We start from the raw sequence: 24,364 nt of genomic DNA on the forward strand, positions 1-24,364 counted from the left end.
GCAGTAAAATACTGGATGCAGCATTATAAAGCATTTTTTATGTATGATTTACTTTTTCTGCTTTGCAATGGTGGTAAAGAGGTATAGGATTAATGGCTGAATTTAATATATCCTAAAGGCACATTTGTGACTTTGTGTGCTTTCCTCCCACCTTGGTTTTTCCCATGAGAGTTTGGTGCAGAGACAGCAGCAGGACACACCCTGTCACCCTGTCAGTCAGTCTTATGCCCTAAAAAAGGCTGACTCAGACTTGCTGCTTCATTGCAATGCAGCCAAGATCAGCTTTTAAAGTCACAAATGCAAGACAAAACCAGTGTAAGAACTGGTGTACTGTACTTTTCTCTAAAGTAAATCAGTTACTCAAGTAAGCTGAAGCCATCTGATAAAGTTTGATTTTGTCAGAATTTGCTACTAAGGCTGTATCATAAATAAAACTAGAAAGGCAGGTAGTGCAAAAGCCTGAATTGTTCTAGCCAGGCATGACCACCCTAACCATGAGGTATTCATTCAATTCAACAGAAATAAAGTCTTGAGAGAGAAACTACCTCTGCGTTTGTACATTTTTTCCTAATTAGCACTCTGTAATGCTTTCATGAAGGTAAGAGTTTGAACATCCACGCAATAGCATGTGTGGGGTTGATACAGCCATTAGTTGCTCTTTCTGTGGCCCTAGACTCCTCCTGGTGTGGATGAAGGCAATATCATTCCAGATTATCCTCTCTGCAGACCTAACTGTCATTTGCAGTTTGGACCTGTCCTACTTTGCATATTAGAAAGCCTCAGAGGGGCTTGGATGTGTCTTCTCTCTGACTGAGTCTAAGAGCAGAAGAGCTCAACTACATCTTCCTGCTGACTTTTTTTATTATTTAAAATTAAGAAAGTACAATACTGAAGCTGCTGATAATTATTTCTAAGGATGATACACTCTACATCAGTAGCAATCAGACAAGTCCTAGTTTGAAAGATAAATGTCAAAAGGTGTGTGTGGGCTACCTACATTGTTTATCCAAAAAGCTGTTCAAAAACATAATCGCATTTTTAGTGAAAAGGGAAAGGCAGTTATAAGTAGTCTATTTCTAATGTTTAAATAATTTCTTATGTAGAATTCACAGTCATTATTATGATTTACAAAAGAGGAAGTGAAGGTTCCATTATGAAAACTCCTCACAGCTGCATATGCCATTACTTTAAGCACTGATACAATACCACAGGCAGAAAGAAATGAGACAAAAAAAGCTTCCAAGTTTTAAAGGGTAAGGTTTAATTATACATTTCAGCTTCTTGATTGCATTACTGTGAAATTAACCAGCAATAAACAATTTTTCTATTTCAGAACCAGTAATGTAGATATTCTGTCAGAATACAAGTAGATTTTTATTAGATTCTGCCTTTTGTCTTTAAATAGATTTATTCCGTTCGAATGATTCTTACAAATTCAGTGCATTTTATCATTCCCATTGTCCTGTCTAAATGTCCCTGCAGCTCATTTGCACATTTCAAACACTGTGAATATTTTATGTTGTCATTAATCACAGAGTTAGCAAAGCTGAAGCATAAGCTTTTAGCTCCGACCGCTTTAGACTTGCATTACAAAAATGCGATCATTGAAAAGTTCATGATGTACAATAGAGGAATCACGCAAAGTGAAAGTGAAAACATAGGGAGGAGTAAGCGATAGGATTAAAATGCAAGGAAGCATCTGGATGTAATACAGCCAAGAGCAAGAACACGGCGATATAGACGCGTAGCTGATAGGGGAAAACACTAAGGGTGCTGTAAAGGAATGAGCAGTTTTTACAGTTTTCCTTCTTCCATCAGTTTAAAATTAAATTAGCAATGAAGTATTTATACAAGTGCAGCATGGATTTTCCAGCTCAGTGCCTCTGTTTCCAGTGGAATGCAGAGATAGAGCAAATACTGTTGTGATAATTATCTTCTTTCCTGCATTTTGTGTATAAAGTAAGATTTCCGTGAAATCCTGAAAACCTTCTATTGATGTCTAATATTATATATATGTAATTAAGGACCTTTTCAATGGCTTTTATTATTCTAACCTCAGCAATGTATAATTTTGGGGCTTTTCAGATATATTATCTTTGTTTTAATGTGTGCATGAGTTTAAGGGAAATTCCTTCATTACAGTAGATAGTTGTAGTGAATGATGAATTCTAAAGATGAAAGTTTTGCTGTCAGGAGTGGGTGGTGAGGTTGCTTGAGGACCCAGATGCAGAGACGAGTGAAGCAGAGATGAGTTCTGAGAGATTTAATTGCAGACCACAGGTAACAGAGGCAGAAATCCAGAAATCCAACTTAAAATGTTAAACAAACCAAAACCATGGAGACATCAGGGGAAAACGAGCCTGAGGAGCGACGAGCTAAGAGGAAAACTACTGCAGCGACAGGACCAGCAACGACAAGGAACCAAACAAGGAGAGACTGCAGAGGAAGAGTATATGTAGCTGACTGAGACAATGGCAGGGCTAACGAGCTGACAAGGAGCAGGTGTGAGGAGACAACGAGGGAGCCAAGGGGAAAGAAACACACACAAGAGGGCAACCAAGGAAAACAACTGAAAAACCTGAGAACTAACATAAATCTAGAAACTACAACAAAATAGGAATTAAACCAATAAAACTAGAAAACAAGGAGCAAAGTAAAGCACAACATAACCAAAACCATGACATTTGCATCTTTCCTTAGAAACATAACCTCCGTTCACCATGTGGAAACTTGTATGGATACAAAAATACAGAATCACTAAGGTCGCTACAGATAATCAAGACTTTAGAAGTGGAAGACATTTGGTGTTTTAATTATTCAAATGCTAACCTTATTTTTTTAACTTTTTAAAATAAAGAACACTTAAAAATTCATTGCATTTTGCAGGTATGGATTAAGCTGTCATAAGCCAGATTGGTACATGTCGTTCATTTTGAATTTTCAGGAGTTTGTCAATTCACATATCTTGCAACCATTCATCTTTCTTGCAAGGTAAGGCATGGAGAAGTACATAGAAAGAAAATATGTTTTAAAAATGTATAATTTCAGACTTTGATTACCTATCCATTTTTATGGCTGTGTTAATGCAGTTTTGTTTGTTTTATTTTTTTATTATTTTTATTTTACATACCTCTAAATGTAAAGAAAGCACATCAAGTCCTCTTTCATTTATAAAGTGTATCTTTAGTTTGCTGTGTGCCACCAAATCTTTGCCCCCAAGGGTGGTCATTTAATAATTTCTGAATTATCAAGGATGGGGTTTCACTGACCTACAGTTAGAGGCAGTCCAAGGATTTGCCTGCCAGACATGAGAGCAAACAAAGCATCTAAAAAATGCAGTATATGATTTGGACATGATATGGATCACTGGTGTGATAACATATTTACAACAGCACGTGTTTAAATTTTGAATTGGGGTGTTTTTAATATGTTATACAATTTCTTTATGGGTCCCAAATCTGTAGGTGCCAGGATTCAACAACGTCTGATGTAGTATAGGTCTGTGAAAGGAAAAAATAATAATGTGACTAAAGTAACTTTTGTTAGAATTGCTCAGCAGTTTCCTCGCCTGTTTTTTACTTAACAATGTTAATATAAAAATCAGTAAAAGGAAAATTTTTTGATTTTAGATTAGGTTGTTGATTTTTTATTTAATTTTGTAAAGGGATTATTGAAGTTAAGCATTTTGAGTAAAATGTATTTTTTTTTTTTTAAACCATTGATATTGCATTGGAGGTGTTTATTGGGTTTGTAATAAAATGTATCAAATTATCCAATAGTGAACCAAAAGATTAGGTTGAAATATAAATAAATGATTAAAATTTTCTTGCTCAATAATAGGTGAATTTATTTTATTCACTGTAAGGTAGATATGATTACTTTTCCTGTCTTTGCTTTATTCAGTCAATTCAAACTTTTTGTTGGCAGCCAAAAATCAATCTAATAAAAACAAACAGAAATTTGTGGAAAATACATTTTTCCAAATTTGTACTATCCTATTATTTCATTGTCAGGATCTGGAAGAAAACCATCATGAAAATACTTTTTCACCATGAATCCATTACATCCATTAACCCTCACAGGCACAGTAAAATGTGTTCAAGCACATGGATGGAGAGAGGGATGGAGGAAGATGATGGAGTTGGGGTGTGCCCGAGAGAGGCTGCTTCAGTGCATTAGTTGGCTCCTGCAAGCCACATGATCTTGCAAACCTTCAGGAGTACTAATTCTATTACATAATGCCCTGTTATAGCTCTAAGGGTGTGTGAGTATCCTTTGTCTATATGTTAGTGTGTATGGCACTATGCCAGTCCACATCATTCACTTTCACTTGGCCTCTAATTAACTTAGCAAATGTTAGGGATTTTGCTAATAACCCTTTGAGAGGTCAAACAGATCACTAATGTGAGTAGATCGGCATGTTGGAAGGCTTAGCGAAATGATGTGTCTTCTTGCACATTGGAAAGATTTCTCAATGTTTTTTTGTTTTGTTTTATATGAAAAAAAAAATCTCTGAAGGTAAAGGATATGCGATTAGTAATAGTTTGTATGACAAATACTTCATTGTCAAAAGACATTTGAGATTTTTCCCTTTATATACTGTTTAACATTTGTTTATCATCCTCAATAATTATGCACACCATAAAAACGCAGATACAATTCTCAATAAAAGAAATGACATTTTATGATATACAGCTTTATATTAGCGTGTTCTCAAATCTAGTTATTTTTCTTGTTTACAGGATGGATGATTGGTTACATGTTGAATAAGTAAACTAATTACTTTTTCTCTGTTTACGTTCAAGGAATTTAACAACCGAAAAACACTGGTTTATTTAAAGGGCATTACATTTTTCGCTGAAATTTCAGCCATAATTCTTTGACAATTTATGCTGAGTTTCTTTATTAATATTTCAGGGATTTCTTTTCATCCATCATCAGTTTGAGATCAGTATATGGCAATATCCATAGTAATATCAAGCTATTCATAGGTCATGTTGATACGTTGCATTTCTCAATGTGAGTAAGAAGAGGCAGCACCCCACTTATTCTTAGGCAAATTAATCACCTCTAATGAAAACACTCAATAAACAATTATGTATTAACATACAAAACATTCATTTATTATAACTTCAACAAAAATTATAGGTTACAGATTATAATATTTTTGCCCCAAAAGATACATAGAGTATCTGTATAATTTGCAAATATGTCAAACTGTAGACTTAACTTGGTGTGAAGCAGCCAAAAAAAAAATTGATATTAAACCTAGAGTCAGCATAAATTAGCTAATCATTGATGCAGATTTTAAGAGTTCATGCTTTACAGCAACCAGATAAATCTGTACAACATTTCAAACTAGTATTCTATCATGAGTACAAACTTTCATCAACAAGACATTCCTTAACTGATCTCCATCTACAGGGTTAAATCATAACAACCAAAGGAACATGTCACTTTAGATAGCCTGACGATCACAAAGACTACTTCTACTCATCTCTGCAGGCTAAAACTACACATGTGTGGCCTGGCATTTCAAGCAATACCTGTAAATATTTTCTTTTGCAGATCCAAACTGGTGGGAAAACCATAAGCCTTCAGAAAAACACAATTGCTTAAATTGTTTATTGGTAAAGAGTGAAAAATGTCTAATAAGATTAAATTTAACAGAACAAAGTTACTGTCCACAGATTAGACATGTCTAACCAGACATTCTTTTATGCAATCCCTTTGATCTGTGTATCAAAAACTGTCAATGTGCTAGATAACACCTCGGACAGATTTGATGACAATCCTCACTGTACTTCTATTCTGAAATCATCCATGTTGTTTCAGCAGGCAGAGATCCCAGGCAGATACGGTATCAGAGCAGATGCTTGGCTAGAACACTACAGTGGCGTGTAGACAGATAGGAAGCTCTGCTGTGTAATTCTAGGCAGCCAGGTAAATATAGCCTGTAGCAGCTTTGGGATGGTCATGAGTGCTCCTCTGCTGTGCTCGACCTTGGCTCATCCTACCTCCCCTCTCCTCAAAGGGGATGAATAGACACAAAGTGCAACCTCTGTAGATTGCTGTGCGAAAAAATACATCAAAGTTTTATCGGTGCTTTATAAATACCTTTAGATTGTTCTACTTTACTGACCATGTAATTAACTCATTAAACAGTAAATGTAAATCCTGTATATCTATATACTCTATGCGATGTTCGTGAAGTTCAATACTGACATTTAAGACCCTCCTGATATCAGGGAATATTTAAAATGCTAAAAAGGAAATGAAAAGCTGAATTAAATCAAATTTTCTATTTTTTTTTTTTTTACATTTCATTCATAAAGTACTTTAGGCATAATGGTTATTGTGATCAGTTTATGCTGTAGATTGAAATTATATTGAAATATATGCAGCAAATGAGCTAGTACGGGGTTACTAGAAAAGTTTGTTTATAAATATCATAAACTATAATAAACTTGTTATTTTTAAGGATTTTCCACCTTTTTTAAGGGAAGGCTAACTGTCTTGCTTTAAGTAGATTTAGATAGATCTGGTAGCCCATCCTGCATCATAACTACAGGTAATTTAACATTCCATGACACAATGTCACATTTAGAGAACAAACCCATCTTTAAGCTGTTCCACCCCCACAATATGCTGCAACACCCTTAAAAAACTTCAATATAAAGTTGGGCCACTAGCAATCAATAACGACTTTAACTTGTAACATGAGTTTCAGGAAGAGACCCTTTCACTGAGATGTTTCCAAAGGAATCAACCATTTTATTTCTGAAAAAAGTGTAAAGAGATACAATACTGACTGAATTAATCATAAAAGTAAATATATTTATACTTATATTTCAATTAATCTAAATATTTAGTTTTGTTTATTTTGTTTTAAAACTTGCCTTAAGGTAACAGCTTACCATTATGAATAAAATACACAAAATCACAATTTTCTTTCTTAAAAGTTGGTATAACATGTTTGTAGTAGACAAAATATAATTTACAATACTATTCATATTTAGATTTCTTTTTAAACTTTCCATTTTAATCAATAAAAACTAGTAGGGACTGTCGGTAAAGATGAACAAATCTAGATTTCTATAGTGTAAGCTATTAAACTTGGCCTGTTTTTACATATTTTTACAACAGTGAATAATTCACACAATATGTTCAATAGATTAGAATTACTAGATGTAATAAAATAAATAATTTTTGACATTCACCATCTTGTATTGGACCATAGCCAATAAATTAAGCCTTTTTAAAGAACACTCGACTGGGAACATGCTTGTTTCAGAACTACAATGACTATGGTACAGTAAGTATTACATAATTTTGAAAACCAAAAGTAAAATCTTAGAAACAATCCTAAAAGGTACAGGGAGCCTGAGCAGGGAGAACAGCATGGAATGTGCTCACATCCTCTTTTACTAGAGTGCCAAAAGGCGGCAGCATTTTGGACCAGCTGCAGGTGACAAAGAAGAGTGTTTTCCTTCCTACTGTAGTACATATAAAGTGGTATTTTAATCTTGAACTAATGAATAAATTATCCTAATAATGATCCTCTTCAAGGGTAAAACAAGGTAAATACTGCAGGATTTTACTTTAGAGATCGGCTCAGCTGAAACAAGCTAGACAGGACGTTTTCACTGATCTGTTTATAAAATATAAAACCGTTATCAAATCACATCCTAAGATTCCTGAAATGAGTACGAGTAAAATAATTTAAATGGACCTATTACACCACTACACTCTGTTAACAAGTTTGTATCTCAAAAAAGGAACCATATATAAGTGGAATAAGATACTCTGTGTGCACACAAAGGACTTACTGTCCATTAAGAGATCTTTGGATCCATTTGGATCCAGCAGTTGTCTCTAAGTGCAAACCTGGAGGAAACAAATAAATGCATATGCCTGAAGAGCTTCAGCTTATGCACAATGGTAAGAGCACCATTTTTTAAGGAGGTTTATGCCAAAGGTAAGGTCAAATCATGACTATAATAATAATAATAATAATAAATAATGAATACCTGGAAATGCGTCTCACTTCTGCTGACTACAGTCCAAAATTGTTTTACTGCTATATACCCTATTGGAAATTACATTTTTAAAGTTGCCATTACAAATAATGAAGCAAAAAATTTGGAAAAATTCCTAAATAACAGGGGACAAAACCAACTAGTTGGTAATCTACTATTCATTTGTGGCACTCATGGTTACCATTATGCAAAATGATGAAAATATGTTAAATCCCTTTTCCTGTGATAGTAGGATGCAAAGAATGGGATTGGTTTTTATTCATGGCCAGAGGTTTTTTGTACTGTGTGGGTAAGAGCCTTGGAATTCAAGTTTTAACAGCCTGATTTGTCCTTTCCAAAATGTGTTGGGAAACCTGATTTTATCTAAAGAGAAACAATTTGTCACGGTTTGGTTGTGGTAGAGGACCCAAATGCAGAGGCAGAGATGCTGAGGAGATTTCTGGGAGTTTTAATGGGGCAAAACAGTAAACAAAGGCAGGAATCCAAAAATCCAACTAATAATGAAAGGCCAACCGAACCGAGAAGACATCTGGGGAAAACCAAACACGAGGAGCCAGGGAGAGACGAGGAACGTGGACAACAGCATGGGAGGACAGCAAAGACAAGGAACCAACAAAGAGTGAGAGCAGAGGGAGAGCATATATAGGAGAGAGAGACAAAGGGAGGGCTAACGAGCAGACAAGGAACAGGTGTGAGAGGAGACAACGAGGGAGCCAAGGGGAAAGGAACATACACACACACAAGAGGGCAAAAGAGGACAACAGAAAAACTTGAGAATATAAATCTAGAAATACAACAAAACTGGAATTAGGCTAATAAATCTAGAAAACAAGGAGCAAAGAAAACAGCAGAACCAAGACCATGACAGTGCCCCCCACTTAAGGGCGGATACCAGACGCCCAAAATGTCCAGAAACAAAAAATAACCCACCCTGGGTGGGCGGAGGGGGAACCAGGAAGGAGGGCACTAACACAAAACCAAACGCAGAGTCCAAACAAAACCAAAACAACCCACCCAAGGTGGGCGAGGGCAAACAAAGTCTCTGGAGGGTGGCCGTGTGACCGGAGGCCAGGAAGAGTCTCTGGAGGGCGGCCGTGAGGCCCGAGGCCAGGAAGAGTCTCTGGAGGGCGGCCGCGAGGCCCGAGGCCAGGAAGAGTCTCTGGAGGGCGGCCGCGAGGCCCGAGGCCAGGAAGAGTCTCTGGAGGGCGGCCGCGAGGCCCGAGGCGAGGAAGAGTCTCTGGAGGGCGGCCGCGAGGCCCGAGGCCAGGAAGAGTCTCTGGAGGACGGCGACGCCGTCTCTGACGAAGGAGGGTCTCTGGAGGACGGCGACGCCGTCTCTGACGAAGGAGGGTCTCTGGAGGACGGCGACGCCGTCTCTGACGAAGGAGGGTCTCTGGAGGACGCCGACGCCGTCTCTGACGAAGGAGGGTCTCTGGAGGACGCCGACGCCGTCTCTGACGAAGGAGGGTCTCTGGAGGACGCCGACGCCGTCTCTGACGCAGCCGCAGGAACCTTGGTGGACGCCGCCTCAGACGCAGCTGCAGGAACCTTGGTGGACGCCGCCTCAGACGCAGCCGCAGGAACCTTGGGGGACGCCGTCTTAGACGCAGCCGCAGGAACTTTGGAGGAGGACGACGTCTCCGTTTCAACGGCTCAGGAACTGGCTCTGAGGTGGCCGCCGACTGCGGCTCAGGAACTGGCTCTGAGGTGGCCGCCGACTGCGGCTCAGGAACTGGCTCTGAGGTGGCCGCCGACTGCGGCTCAGGAACTGGCTCTGAGGTGGCCGCCGACTGCGGCTCAGGAACACCCCCAGAGGCTACCGCCGACTGCGGCTCAGGAACACCCCCAGAGGCTACCGACGACCGCGGCTCAGGAACAGTCTCAGTGATTACCGCCAACCGCGGCTCAGGAACAGTCTCAGTGATTACCGCCGATTGCGGCCCCTGGACAGGAACAGAGGGGCCCGCCGATTGCGGCCCCTGGACAGGAACAGAGGGGCCCGCCGATTGCGGCCCCTGGACAGAACCAGAGGGGCCCGCCGACTGCGGCCCCTGGACAGGAACAGAGGGGCCCGCTGACTGCGGCCCATGGACAGGAACAGAGGAGCCCACCGACTGCGGCTCCACCTCAGGAACAGGGGAGCCCACCGACTGCGGCTCCACCTCAGGAACTGAGGAGACCGCCGACTGCGGCTCCACCTCAGGAACTGAGGAGACCGCCGACTGCGGCTCCACATCAGGAACTGAGGAGACCGCCGACTGCGGCTCCACATCAGGAACTGAGGAGACTGCCGACTGTGGCTCCACATCAGGAACTGAGGAGACTGCCGACTGTGGCTCCACATCAGGAACTGAGGAGACTGCCGACTGTGGCTCCACATCAGGAACTGAGGAGACCACCGACTGTGGCTCCACATCAGGAACTGAGGAGACCACCGACCGTGGCTCCACATCCAGCATGGAGGAAACTGCCCATGGCGGCACAGGTTCAGTCTCTGAGGTGGCTTGAAGTGCCCGCAGAGGGCTCTTGGCGGTTTGGGGCACCCGCTGATGCGTATCTTCACTAACCCCGATCTCTGAAGCCTTTCGAAAAGTATGCAGAGCAGGCTCAGGGGTCTCTGGACGGCACAGAGCAGGCTCAGGGGTCTCTGGACGGCACAGAGCAGGCTCAGGGGTCTCTGGATGGCACAGAGCAGGCTCAGGGGTCTCTGGACGGCACAGAGCAGGCTCAGGGGTCTCTGGACGGCACAGAGCAGGCTCAGGGGTCTCTGGACGGCACAGAGCTGGCTCAGGGGTCTCCGGACGGCACAGAGCTGGCTCAGGGGTCTCTGGACGGCACAGAGCAGGCTCAGGGGTCTCTGGACGGCACAGAGCTAACTCAAGATTGCTCAGGGCTGGCTCAGGGGTCTCAGGCGCTAGGCTAAACGGCCCGCTAATGGGCTCAGGTGTCTCTGACGCTAGGCTAAACGGCCCGCTAATGGGCTCAGGAGTCTCTGGTGCTAGGACAAACGGCCCGCTAATGGGCTCAGGTACTGGGGAAACCTCCCCACTACTGGGCACTGGAGCTAGGGAATCTGGCCCTGCACTGGGCACTGGAGCTAGGGAATCTGGCCCTCTACTGGGCACTGGAGCTAGGGAATCTGGCCCTCTACTGGGCTCTGGAGCTGGGGAAACTGGCCCTCTACTGGGCTCTGGAGCTGGGGAAACTGGCCCTCTAATGGGCTCTGGAGCTGGGGAAACTGGCCCTCTAATGGGCTCTGGAGCTGGGGAAATTGGCCCTCTAATGGGCTCTGGAGCTAGGGAAACTGGCCCTCTAATGGGCTCTGGAGCTAGGGAAACTGGCCCTCTAATGGGCTCTGGAGCTGGGGAAACTGGCCCTCTAATGGGCTCTGGAGATGGGGAAACTGGCACTCTAATGGGCTCTGGAGCTGGGGAAACTGGCCCTCTAATGGGCTCTGGAGCTGGGGAAACTGGCCCGCTGAAGGGCTTGGGATTTGCTGGCTGACAGGGAACTGATGGAGGTGGAAGGAAAGGGAATAGATCCTCCCTTTGCCCATAAAAGTAGTCCCATAACTCGGACTCCTCAATATGTGGTGCTCTGACTGCAGTGGGTGTAATTATGGTGACTGAATTTAAACCTCTAACTCGAGGAGCTAACTGCTGGTCATGGAGGTGACGGCCAAGGCCATAGGGGAAACTGACCTGAAGAAGAGTGGGATTGGAGCAGGCGTCGGGCTGACCCCCCGGAGAGGGAGTGGAGGCATCAGGCTGACCCCCCAGAGAGGGAGTGGAGGCGTCAGGCTGACCCGCCGGAGAGGGAGTGGAGGCGTCAGGCTGACCCGCCGGAGAGGGAGTGGAGGCGTCAGGCTGACCCGCCGGAGAGGGAGTGGAGGCGTCAGGCTGACCCGCCGGAGAGGGAGTGGAGGCGTCAGGCTGACCCGCCGGAGAGGGAGTGGTGGCGTCAGGCTGACCCGCCGGAGAGGCTGACCCGCCGGAGAGGGTAAGGATTTCTTCCCCCGGCGGCGCTTACGCCTGGAGGAGGCAGACGGCATGGGGGGACCAACAGCTGGTGAAGGTGGAGGAACCGGACTGGAGGCGATTGAGAGCAGAGTTGGAAGGAGGTGAAGTGATGGTTTGGGTGGTGGAGGTCTGTTGAAGAGTTGGGCGCTGGCTGCTTGGTGGTTCCACTCCAACTCTTCAAACAGTTCAGACAGCACTGGGGGAGAAATGAATTTGGAGTTTGTGAGGAGAATTTGTCTTAGTTGGCCAGCTGCACTCACCCTCTCCTCAGGCGGGCTGAGACTGGCAATAGTGTCCAGAGCCTTTCCCAGCTTCAGGAAAAAATCCCTCAGGGTGTCCAGACTGGGCTCTGCTGGGTCCATTGTGGTTGGTTCCTAATGTCACGGTTTGGTTGTGGTAGAGGACCCAAATGCAGAGGCAGAGAGGCTGAGGAGATTTCTGGGAGTTTTAATGGGGCAAAACAGTAAACAAAGGCAGGAATCCAAAAATCCAACTAATAATGAAAGGCCAACCAGAACCGAGAAGACATCTGGGGAAAACCAAACACGAGGAGCCAGGGAGAGACGAGGAATGTGGACAACAGCATGGGAGGACAGCAAAGACAAGGAACCAACAAAGAGTGAGAGCAGAGGGAGAGCATATATAGGAGAGAGAGACAAAGGGAGGGCTAACGAGCAGACAAGGAACAGGTGTGAGAGGAGACAACGAGGGAGCCAAGGGGAAAGGAACATACACACACACAAGAGGGCAAAAGAGGACAACAGAAAAACTCGAGAATATAAATCTAGAAATACAACAAAACTGGAATTAGGCTAATAAATCTAGAAAACAAGGAGCAAAGAAAACAGCAGAACCAAGACCATGACACAATTCCCTGCTCCAAAATGGAAACTATTAACTCGACTTCAACTGTAAAGTGCTTATACGGGTCCTTCTCAAAATATTAGCATGTTGTGATAAAGTTTATTATTTTCCATAATGCAATGATAAAACTTGAACATTCATATATTTTAGATTCATTGCACACTAACGGAAATATTTCAGGTTTTTTTATTGTCTTAATGATAATGATTTTGGCATACAGCTCATGAAAACCCCAAATTCCTATCTCACAAAATTAGCATATTTCATCCGACCAATAAAAGACAAGTATTCTTGATACAAAAAAACATGACCTTCAAATAATTATGTACAGTTATGCACTCAGTACTTGGTCGGGAATCCTCTTGCAGAAATGACTGCTTCAATGCGTGGAAGCAATCAGCCTGTGGGGCTGCTGAGGTGTTATGGAGGCCCAGGGTGCTTGGATAGCGCCCTTTAGCTCATCCAGAGTGTTGGGTCTTGCGTCTCTCAACTTGCTCTTCACAATATCCCACAGATTCTCTATGGGGTTCAGGTCAGGAGAGTTGGCAGGCCAATTGAGCACAGTGATACCATGGTCAGTAAACCATTTACCAGTGGTTTTGGCACTGTGAACAGGTGGCAGGTGCTGAAAAATGAAATCTTAATCTCCATAAAGCTTTTCAGCAGACGGAGCTCAGGTCAGGCGCCTCTGCCACTGGTTCTGGTTCAAAAATGGCTTGATCTGGGGAATGCGGCACCTGTAGCCCATTACCTGCACATGCCTGTGCACGGTGGCTCTGGATGTTTCTACTCCAAACTCACTTCACTGCTTTCGCAGGTCCCCCAAGGTCTGGAATCGGCCCTTCTCCACAATCGTCCTCAGGGTCCGGTCTCCTCTTCTCATTGTGCAGTGCTTTCTGCCACATTTTTTCCTTCCCACAGACTTCCCACTGAGGTGCCTTGATACAGCACTCTGGGAACAGCCTATTCGTTCAGGAATATCTTTCTGTGTCATACCCACTTGCTTGAGGGTGTCAATGATGGCCTTCTGCACAGCAGTCAGGCCGGCAGTCTTACCCATGATTGGGGTTTTGAGTGATGAACCAGGCTGGGAGTTTTAAAGGCCTCAGGAATCTTTTGCAGGTGTTTAGAGTTTATTTGTTGATTCAGATGATTAGGTGCATAGCTCGTTTAGAGACCTTTTTCATGATATGCTAATTTTGTGAGATAGGAATTTGGGGTTTTCATGAGCTGTATGCCAAATCCGTATTAAGACAATAAAAGACCTGAAATATTTCAATTAGTGTGCAATGAATCTAAAATATATGAATGTTCAAGTTTTATCATTACATTGTGGAAAATAATGAACTTTATCACAATATACTAATACTTTTAGAAGGACCTGTATAGAACCATCCATATGGCTTCTGAAGAATCTGATATTATTAGTCAAGATAATATGGTAAGAACGGCATAATAAATGTGAAAAGCCTAAGTATTGTTTAACTAAAGGAAGCATGACAGTTGCTTGCCATATTGTGGGTTTGGTTTGATGCCAGTATCTCTAGTGAGCTCTAAATTGTATTTGGAATAATCGAGAGACACCTTTACCTCAATAGTTCATACTACATGGTTGGAACCTGAACAAAATTAGGCTCCTGACAATGACCCTGAAAATCTAAACTTTATCTTGGCAAGTACACATTTAATTCTATTCTAATTCAAAAACACTTTATTGATCTCAGAAGAGAAGGATCAGTTAAAAGTAAGTTTTTCATTAAGATCCTACCTTGATCCTTAAAAAAAAAAAAACAAGTAAACAACAACAAAAATTCAATCATTCTGACTTACCCATATTATACTGATGACTACAAAAAGCGGTTATGATAAACCGCTTTTTTGTAGGAGACATTTAATGAGGAGTAATTTGTGTGGGAAGTCTCATGGATGAATGCAGTTAAGTTCACGAACCACAAGTACACTAAGATGTATTTGTGTGTAGATTTGCCATTCAATTCTATATTGTGTCCTGTGTATATCTGAATCTGCTAAATCCCTTCTTTATTTATGAATCACATGAGTGCTTTTACAAATTCTGAGAGTGCATATGTGGGTGTGGTGTGCGGATTTATCTTTACTGAGACTGTTTTACCTCCATGTAAATTATGTGTAATCAGTCTACCCTGGAAAAATAATTGGTCAAATGCATCTTAAAAGGCCACAACTTATTATCATGAAGCCAATGGGGGAGAGTATGAGTAAAGCTGTCAGTAGCATTGAAACAGAACAGCTAAACAGGCACCTGGATACACATTAGTTATTCATCCATTCATTGTCTATACCCAATTATCAATGCAGATTCATTAAGGAAGGCCTGTACGTTTTTTACAAATCATTGAGCAAAGGATTGGTACTGGACAGGTCCTCAATTCATAACAGGGCAACATAGACACAGACCAAGGAACCATGAACACAATCATTAAAATAATGGTCAAGTTTCTGCACTTCAGTAACGTACAAAGATGGCAAATCCAGAGAGAATACTGTACATGCATCCATGGAGACAGCGTGCTCTATGGAATAGGTTGGCAGGTAAAGATTGAACCCAGACCTTCTTATCTGTTGTAATATTGCTCTATAAAGAGGCAGATACTTCCCACAAATATCAGTACAAGACAACAGTAGTTCCCCAACCAGAATACTAAATAAGAGAATGAGATACATAAAGATTTAGAAATTATAACTTGATGTAAGACTAAAAAAAAACCAGATGACTGAAAACTACTTTGCTGCTGCAGAGCATTTAGTCCAGCCAGTAGAACATTTTCTGCAGCTATATCAGAGCTCTATCAGTTCAGGATTGTGACAGAAAGATTGGATAAAGGGGACAAGTAGGGAAGAGATGTCTCATGCTGCTGAGCTTGATTTACATTGACTGGAGCTAATTAATATCCCTAAACATTAAGAACTGCACATGCCTCATCTCCTTGCTGTATATTTGACCTGAGAATCCTTTAGGCCATATACTTGTATTTCTTCGAGGAGAAAGACTCATTTGTGTTAAGATAGTCAGTAAAAGGTCCTGATCACTCTTCAGGGTTAAAGTGAGGAAGGAAGGTCAAACAATTAGAGCTGCAAGGTAGCTATACACATCCCTATATTGCTATTCTGAATGTGCTTTAAACTTAGGAACCCAAGCAAAATTATAAAAAAATGATTGGAGGAAAAATTGGCATCATATCTGATAAACCAATTCAAGGTTTTGCAGAACTGTCAAGTCAATAAAAAGACATGCAGCCAATGCAGTTTTTACATTTGCATTGTCAGCAATTTACCGCATAGGCCAAACTTTCATTGCAATTGAAACTGGAAGTATTTTTGAGCTACATTATGTCTCTGTGAGATCAAGACAGATAAATATAGCTCAGACTGACTCGCATACTCGCAGATAAAAATCAGACAATACCATAGTTTATAAAAAGGTAAAAAATAAACATCTAAGCAAACCTGTGTGTGTAATATTTAATCTAACGTTATAATGTTATTTCATAATTGCCATGGTGCTCTTCTTATACAGCTCGCAATTCTTTATTCTACATTTTTATATTCTCATATTCAGCTCTGTATTTTTGCTTGTGTATGTGAAAAAAAAAGTTTAGGTGTGGGTCATTTTAATACTTGGTCATGCTTAAAGCTGCAGTCTGTAACATTGAGGAGAGAGCAGACTTCCACTGAAAATTTGAAGAAAAACAGGTTTCACGCCACTCCCCCACCCTCTCTGGTTCACTCATGCCCCACCTCCAAGCTCCACCCCTCTCACAGCATCTGCGCGGCTTCCGCATGCGACCAGAAGTGGGGGGGGGGCGGGATTCAGCGTATGTGAGCTGTGATTGACACTCCATCAGACGCTCCTCTGGCTGTGATTGGTTGTTTTGACTCGTCCCGAATTATTCTTTCCAGATTGAAATACAGGCAGTATGCGGTACCAATTGAAGCAGTTTTTTTCACAGGTTACATATCACGTGTAGGCTACTGCTGTCTGGGCATAGGGACGGTTTTAGCCAATATGACAAAAAAGTGATTTTTAAAAACTTACAGACTTCAGCTTTAAATCTTCATTGACAGACTTAATTTTAGCTCTGTCTGAATGTTTGAAACTTTCATGGTAAAAGGTCGACCTAATGTGCTTTTAAAGTTTTCTTCAAAATCTATAGTTTGGATTTATTTTACAGTATTTCACTGAAAGTCCCCTTATCCATCTCCATATCAATTCTGAACATCTTGCTTATTCCTACTGAATAAAAAGCATCCCTGCAGCATAATTATGCCCCTTCAATTCTGTTATTGTGGAGATAATGAGTTCAGGATATGGTGTAATGTTGATGTTGTCACACAGCTTATTGGTTCCATCTGACCAGTTTACCTTCTTCCATGTCTTTTGTGTCACTTCTTTGGCTTATGGCAAATTGAAGGTGTCATGGTCCTGGTCTGATTGTTCCTGTTATCCATTTGTTGTCCTCTGCTGCCCTCTTGTGTCCTCCCTTCCTCTGTTTCTCTGTCCTGCCAAGCACCTGCTGCCAATTTCCTCGTCAGCTCTCTCTCTGTCTCTGTCTCCTTTAAAAGCCCTCCCTGTTCAGTTCCTGTTTGCTGGATCCTCGTCAAACATCCCGTCTAACTTCTTTCTGTGTTCCTCGTCTCTTCCTGGCTTCTGGTTTGGTTAATTCCTGACGTCTCCTTGGTTCTGGTACGTTTGTAATTTTCAGTTGGGCTCTGATTCCTGCTTCTGGACCTGTGAACCTGAATAAACAGACTTTAATTAACCTCTGCCTACTGGTCTCTGCGTCTGGGTCCTCCACACAAACAGTGATTCTTGACAGAAGGATCCAGCCAAAACATGGACCCAGCAAAGAACCAGGCATGTGAACTCCTCAGCCCTCCCCATATACAGGAATCTGACCTTTGGAGCTTTTTTTATGGGGAGAGAGAAGATTTTTTTTTGTTCCTGCCACCGCCATCAGCTCCAAGAGCCCCTCGACGGGGGCTCCAAGCCTCCAAGGCTCCTAAGCGGGCACTCCAGGCCTCCAAGGCACCTCAGCGGGCGCCCCAAGCCTTCAAGGCCCCCTCCATGGTCGTTCCTGTGCCGCAGTGGGCGGCCCCGTCTGAACCTGTTCCTGAGCCGCGGTGGGCGGTCCCGGCCTCGTCTGATCCTGTTCCTGAGCCGCAGTGGGCGGTCACGGCCTCGTCTGATCCTGTTCCTGAGCCGCAGTGGGCGGTCACGGCCTCGTCTGATCCTGTTCCCGCAGTGGGCGGTCACGGCCTCGTCTGATCCTGTTCCTGAGCCGCAGTGGGCGGCCCCGGCCTCGTCTGATCCTGTTCCTGAGCCGCAGTGGGCGGCCTCGTCTGATCCTGTTCCTGAGCCGCAGTGGGCGGCCCCGGCCGATCCTGTTCCTGAGCCGCAGTGGGCGGCCCCGGCCGATCCTGTTCCTGAGCCGCAGTGGGCGGCCCCGGCCGATCCCTTTCCTGAGCCGCAGTAGGCGGCCCCGGCCGATCCCTTTCCTGAGCCGCAGTGGGCGGCCCCGGCCGATCCCTTTCCTGAGCCGCAGTGGGCGGCCCCGGCCGATCCCTTTCCTGAGCCGCAGTGGGCGGCCCCGGCCGATCCCTTTCCTGAGCCGCAGTGGGCGGCCCCGGCCGATCCCGTTCCTGAGCCGCAGTGGGCGGCCTCGTCCGATCCTGTTCCTGAGCCGCAGTGGGCGGCCTCGTCTGATCCTGTTCCTGAGCTCGTCTGATCCTGTTCCTGAGCCGCAGTGGGCGGCCTCGTCTGATCCTGTTCCTGAGCCGCAGTGGGCGGCCTCGTCTGATCCTGTTCCTGAGCCGCAGTGGGCGGCCTCGTCTGATCCTGTTCCTGAGCCGCAGTGGGCGGCCTCGTCTGATCCTGTTCCTGAGCCGCAGTGGGCGGCCTCGTCTGATCCTGTTCCTGAGCCGCAGTGGGAGGCCTCGTCTGATCCTGTTCCTGAGCCGCAGTGGGCGGCCTCGTCCGATCCTGTTCCTGAGCCGCAGTGGGCGGCCTCGTCTGATCCTGTTCCTGAGCTCGTCTGATCCTGTTCCTGAGCCGCAGTGGGCGGCCTCGTCTGATCCTGTTCCTGAGCCGCAGTGGGCGGCCTCGTCTGATCCTGTTCCTGAGCCGCAGTGGGCGGCCTCGTCTGATCCTGTTCCTGAGCCGCAGTGGGCGGCCTCGTCTGATCCTGTTCCTGAGCCGCAGTGGGCGGCCTCGTCTGATCCTGTTCCTGAGCCGCAGTGGGAGGCCTCGTCTGATCCTGTTCCTGAGCCGCAGTGGGCGGCCTCGTCCGATCCTGTTCCTGAGCCGCAATCAACGGCTCCCTCTGAGCCTGTTGCAGAGCAACAGAAGCGGAGGCGGTGTCCTCCTCGGCGCATCCTGCTGAGGCGGGGGCGGCGTCCTCCTCGGCGCATCCTGCTGAGGCGGGGGCGGCGTCCTCCTCGGCGCATCCTGCTGAGGCGGGGGCGGCGCCCTCCTCGGCGCATCCTGCTGAGGCGGAGGCGGCGTCCTCCTCGGCGCATCCTGCGGAAGCGGAGGCGGCGTCCTCCTCGGCGCATCCTGCTGAAGCGGAGGCGGCGTCCTCCTCGGCGCATCCTGCTGAAGCGGAGGCGGCGTCCTCCTCGGCGCATCCTGCTGAAGCGGAGGCGGCGTCCTCCTCGGCGCATCCTGCGGAGGCGGCGTCCTCCTCCTAGGTTCCTGCTGCATTGGAGACGCCGGCCTCCAGAGCGTCTCTCTCAGCTCCGGCCCCACGGCCGGCCTCCAGAGACTTTTTGTTGCCCTCGCCCACCCTGGGTGGGTTGTTTCTGGACATTTTAGGGCGTCTGGGATCCGCCCTTAGGTGGGGGGTACTGTCATGGTCCTGGTCTGATTGTTCCTGTTATCCATTTGTTGTCCTCTGCTGCCCTCTTGTGTCCTCCCTTCCTCTGTTTCTCTGTCCTGCCAAGCACCTGCTGCCAATTTCCTCGTCAGCTCTCTCTCTGTCTCTGTCTCCTTTAAAAGCCCTCCCTGTTCAGTTCCTGTTTGCTGGATCCTCGTCAAAGATCCCGTCTAACTTCTTTCTGTGTTCCTCGTCTCTTCCTGGCTTCTGGTTTGGTTAATTCCTGATGTCTCCTTGGTTCTGGTACGTTTGTAATTTTCAGTTGGGCTCTGATTCCTGCTTCTGGACCTGTGAACCTGAATAAACAGACTTTAATTCACCTCTGCCTACTGGTCTCTGCGTCTGGGTCCTCCACACAAACAGTGATTCTTGACAGAAGGTTTCTCTAAAAATTTATTTTCTTCTTAATGAGCAAAAAAAAAAGGGTCTAAATGCTGATAATACTTTTAAGGTTGTTTCTTTTTTTATATAAGAAATCTTGAAAAATAATTTTGACAATTTTCCATTTATTTTTTCAAAATGCTTTATTATAGAGGCATTACAGAATTTTCTAATGATACTGTCATCAGTGGTTGAAACACTAAGTTGCAACAGTCTGCTTGTTCTTTTAGCATGTGCTTATACTTGACAAGGGTTTTTCTTTTTTTTTTTTGTTAACTTTTTTTTATCTTAATTGCATTTACCATTGGTATTTGAGATGACCTGGATGCCTGTTTCTTATGAGAATTCACAAAATCCACCCTGAATAATGCTTTGATTGTTTGCTAGCTTAGACCAATTTAACATGAATGAGCTTGACGTCACATCCACAGAAACAGCGCAGGAACCTCCCAACCTGAAGTACATTTTGGAAAAATAAGCTACAGGCTTATAGATGATTTGATACTGAACTACTGAGATGTCAATCTGCTCATCAAATGCTCACGTCAGTCGTAAAGGGTCAAATAAAAAGGCTATTTTGAAGGTATATTTTAGTACTAATGCTACTGTACATGACAAATTGCAGGAACAACTATTATACAGTTATAAATATAACTGTATAATTTAAATATAAGGCTGCAGAAAAGAGAGGAGTGAAAGGTATGGCTGGCATATCTGCATTGATTTCCTCTGCTTAGTCTGAAAAGAATTTTAGCATCCTGAGCAAGTGATCAGTTTTATGCAGGAAGTAAGTAAATAAGAAGTAGAGTCTATACTACCTGAATGGCCCTACATTCTTTCCAGTAGAGCCATTGAATACTTCAGTGTTTCCAATGATTGGAGAGTCTCCCAGAGACTTGAAATCCCCAAAATTACATTTTTTCAACTATCTCCCTATCGAAACACCATTCTATGGGCAAGAATTAGCCTTGTGGAAATTTCTAGACCTTCCTAGCACTTCATTAAAGGATATCAGTCAGTGTCTTTTATGGTTTTACCGGCAGAAAGGTTTGTTAATGGGCACTAAATCCATCAATCCCTTAAAGTCAAGTTTCTGAAAATGACTCACTGTTTACATCTGCACGCCTAGATAGAATTTTGTAGAAATGTAAAATTAACACTAATTGTTGACTGAACCTTGCTGATGCTCCCTGATAAAGAATTATTTAGATAGCGCTTTTACTTTTTTAACATGCCCTCAATAAATTTCAATACAGAAATACCATAAAATCTAAAATTGGAAATCTCAAAGGACACATGTTTTCAAACAGCTTCCTCTCCCAAACCATTTGATACCTGTGGACGTTCATCTTCAGACCTTCCTAGCTATCATATTGAAGGAATTTTGTCAATATTGCCTGTACGAAGCTTTGTTTAGGTGTACTGAACCAGTCAATTCTCAAAATGAAGTTAATGAAAATGACCCACTGGCTTACATTGTCACCATGGCAACAAACATTTTAGAAACATAAGCTTTCATGTAGAAACATGAAGGTTACCATTCTTTTTCACCAAAGCCTTCTGACTCATATGGTAAAATATTCATGTTCATGAAAAAATCAAATCAATTAGAAAATAATCCAAAAATAGTACATCATGACAATCTAATTCAAATTAAAATAACTGCAATTGGGGAAAAAGTAAAAACGATTACATGTGTTTAATTTAACCTAAGATCTCTTTCTTAAAGCAATTTCTTAGTTAATGACTTGATTTGTGATGATCAAATTGATTTGTATCGTCTTACAGAAACTTGGCTGCAGAAAGAGGATTATGTGAGCATAAATGAGGCAACTACCCCTATTTATCAAAATGTAAGGATTCCCAGCTATTCTGGGCAAGAAGGAGGAGTAGGAAGAATATTTCCAACATGAAGGGCCTGGAAGGCTAGTGATCCACTAAATATTAAACAATCAATCCCCCCACTAAGTAAGGTAAGTATGCCCACTGTTATAATGCTACTAATTCTGCTAATCCATAACATTTGAGCCATGTTTCTGCTGTTAGGTTCAGTTGCTCCTGCTTTTTTTCAGGAAAGAAATTGAGCATTTTTGTTGTATTCTATCCAAGAGTTGTAGCCTAAGACATGAATATCTACATTGAAACCTTATATAGATGTGTCCTTTTTCTGAATATGTCCAATCCAATAAAGCTACCGAACATTAATCTTAATTTAAACTATGAAAATGTCTCAAGAATGATCAGTTGAATAAATGTCGACCACCGGTAGGTTTGAACTTTGTGACAAAAATTAAACCTACAGTTGTGCTTGAAATCATGTCATTAATTTTATTATATTTAATAATTACTATTATAAATATAATATATTATAGATCTATTGTATATGATGATATTTGATACTTTCTTACAAAATAATTTATTTATTATGGTTTATTTTGTGTAGAACTTAAAAGAAAGAGAGATATTTTTGTACACTTTAAATTGAGACTATAATAGGGAATGAATGAAAACTTCCATTATATTGTATAATCCTAACCTGTTTTTTTTTTCTTTTTAACTACACATGCTAGTTTTTGTCAGGTTTACTTAAACATCCTCCACCTAGAACAGAACAAAATTGCATCCACAATAATATATATATATTTTTTAAAGAAACAGTAAACTTTTATCAGAAATATAATTAAAAAACACCCAACCGTGAGTGAGAGGTGGCAAAACCCTAATCAAAGCTGTAGTTAATGGCACAGTAGAAGAGTGCATCTGAGGGTGAATGAGATTTTACACTTTTGTGATATAATCTATACATGTAGTTTTTGCCAGTGAATCATGATGTTAAATTATCAGCATTTGTTATATTTTCCCCCAAAATAATTTCTGCAGTCCTAAAAGATGCACGAATGCACTAAAACTGCATCTATTATTAGACTGTACCTCCATCTTCCCCCTCCATTTTCTACCAGTGAGAAAAAAACCCATACAATATGGGGGAAGACAGTAAATCTAACAAAGGCAAATCTTTTTTAAAACAAGTAGAGCTTGTTTCGGGTTACATGCAAGAAAACGTTATTTGTACATGCATGCACAATAGTAGATCTCGTTAACATGAATGAGCTGCACCTACTGCAAGGGTTTTCAGGTAAAAGAAACAAATGGTGTAGTGAGTTATTTAACCAGCAGCACATATTAGTCACATACCCAGTTGTATTAAGAGCCTTTCCCCCCGATGGCCAAATATCTGACAGAGCAGACAAAACCTGCACCCAGCATCAATGCTTCTGGTTCTATACACACACATCCACACACACAAACACGCATAGACACACATATGCCAACTGAGGCTACAAATCCAACTGTGTAATTATACGTGTGTAAATGCGTTCCAACCAATCATACCCAATGTTTGAAGTGTGACAGTCCCTGTGAGGGGGGAAAACGGCAGGTATGATGGGAGAGATGGATATGAGGATGCCTCCTGAGACAGAATATCCATACCTTGCGCCTGCGGTCTCTTGATCGATTCCTCTTTTTGATCTTCTTCTCCTCCTTCTCCCTCTGCTCCTGGGCGGCGGCCTCTGCGAGGTCCTTGGTCTTGCGGAGCTGCTTGGCAGCTTGTGCCATGGTGCCGCTGCTACTGCTGCTGCTGCTGCTGAAGTTGCCGTCGCTCCAGCCCTCCTCAGGTTCGTGTTCCCACCAGTCCCTGTTTCCTCTCCCTGCGTCCCTCTGTCCCCTGAGCTTCCCCCGTCAGTTACCACTACCTCCTCCTCCTGTCTTGCCACCACGACATGTGTGTGTGAGTGTGTGACGAGGTGAGCAGATAGTTCTGTGTATGCAGAGAATGTTGATCCTGCAGCAGCTAAAAGACAGCCCCCCCTCCCCACACCTCCACAAAGGGAGAGGATGCTACAGCTAGTGGTGCTGATGCTGCTGCCTCATCCACTCAGCTACAGCACCGCACTGAACTGAGCTGCCTCCCCTCCCCCTGCTTTCTTCCCTGCCTTTCTCCCTTCTCTCCTCCCTTCTGTTTGCAGAGACCAGTCACGCAGTTTTATGTTCAGCAGCACTGAGGGGATCCTGCTGCAGAGCTCTCTCCTTTCTGTCTGTCAAGCATCCTTCTACTCACGCAGCTCTGCATCTTTCCTCTGAGCAAGAC

General features: G+C 43.5%; 1 protein-coding gene across 6 annotated transcripts in view; it reads right to left on the bottom strand.

The window, feature by feature from the left end:
• The window catches only part of ank1b (ankyrin 1, erythrocytic b), a 125,173-nt gene extending 101,276 nt beyond the window's left edge, over positions 1 to 23,897 (bottom strand). For all 6 annotated transcript variants that reach the window (XM_038298964.1, XM_038298960.1, XM_038298963.1 and 3 more), the window contains exon 1: positions 23,707 to 23,897. In XM_038298964.1, the coding sequence (XP_038154892.1) occupies positions 23,707 to 23,832 (126 nt within the window). In that variant the 5' untranslated portion in view covers positions 23,833 to 23,897. The remainder of the gene's footprint in view (positions 1 to 23,706) is intronic.
• Between the last annotated feature and the right edge of the window lie 467 nt (positions 23,898 to 24,364).

This window comes from Cyprinodon tularosa, unplaced genomic scaffold (assembly GCF_016077235.1).
Source record: "Cyprinodon tularosa strain WSP-4 unplaced genomic scaffold, ASM1607723v1 ctg418, whole genome shotgun sequence".
NCBI lineage: Eukaryota > Metazoa > Chordata > Actinopteri > Cyprinodontiformes > Cyprinodontidae > Cyprinodon > Cyprinodon tularosa.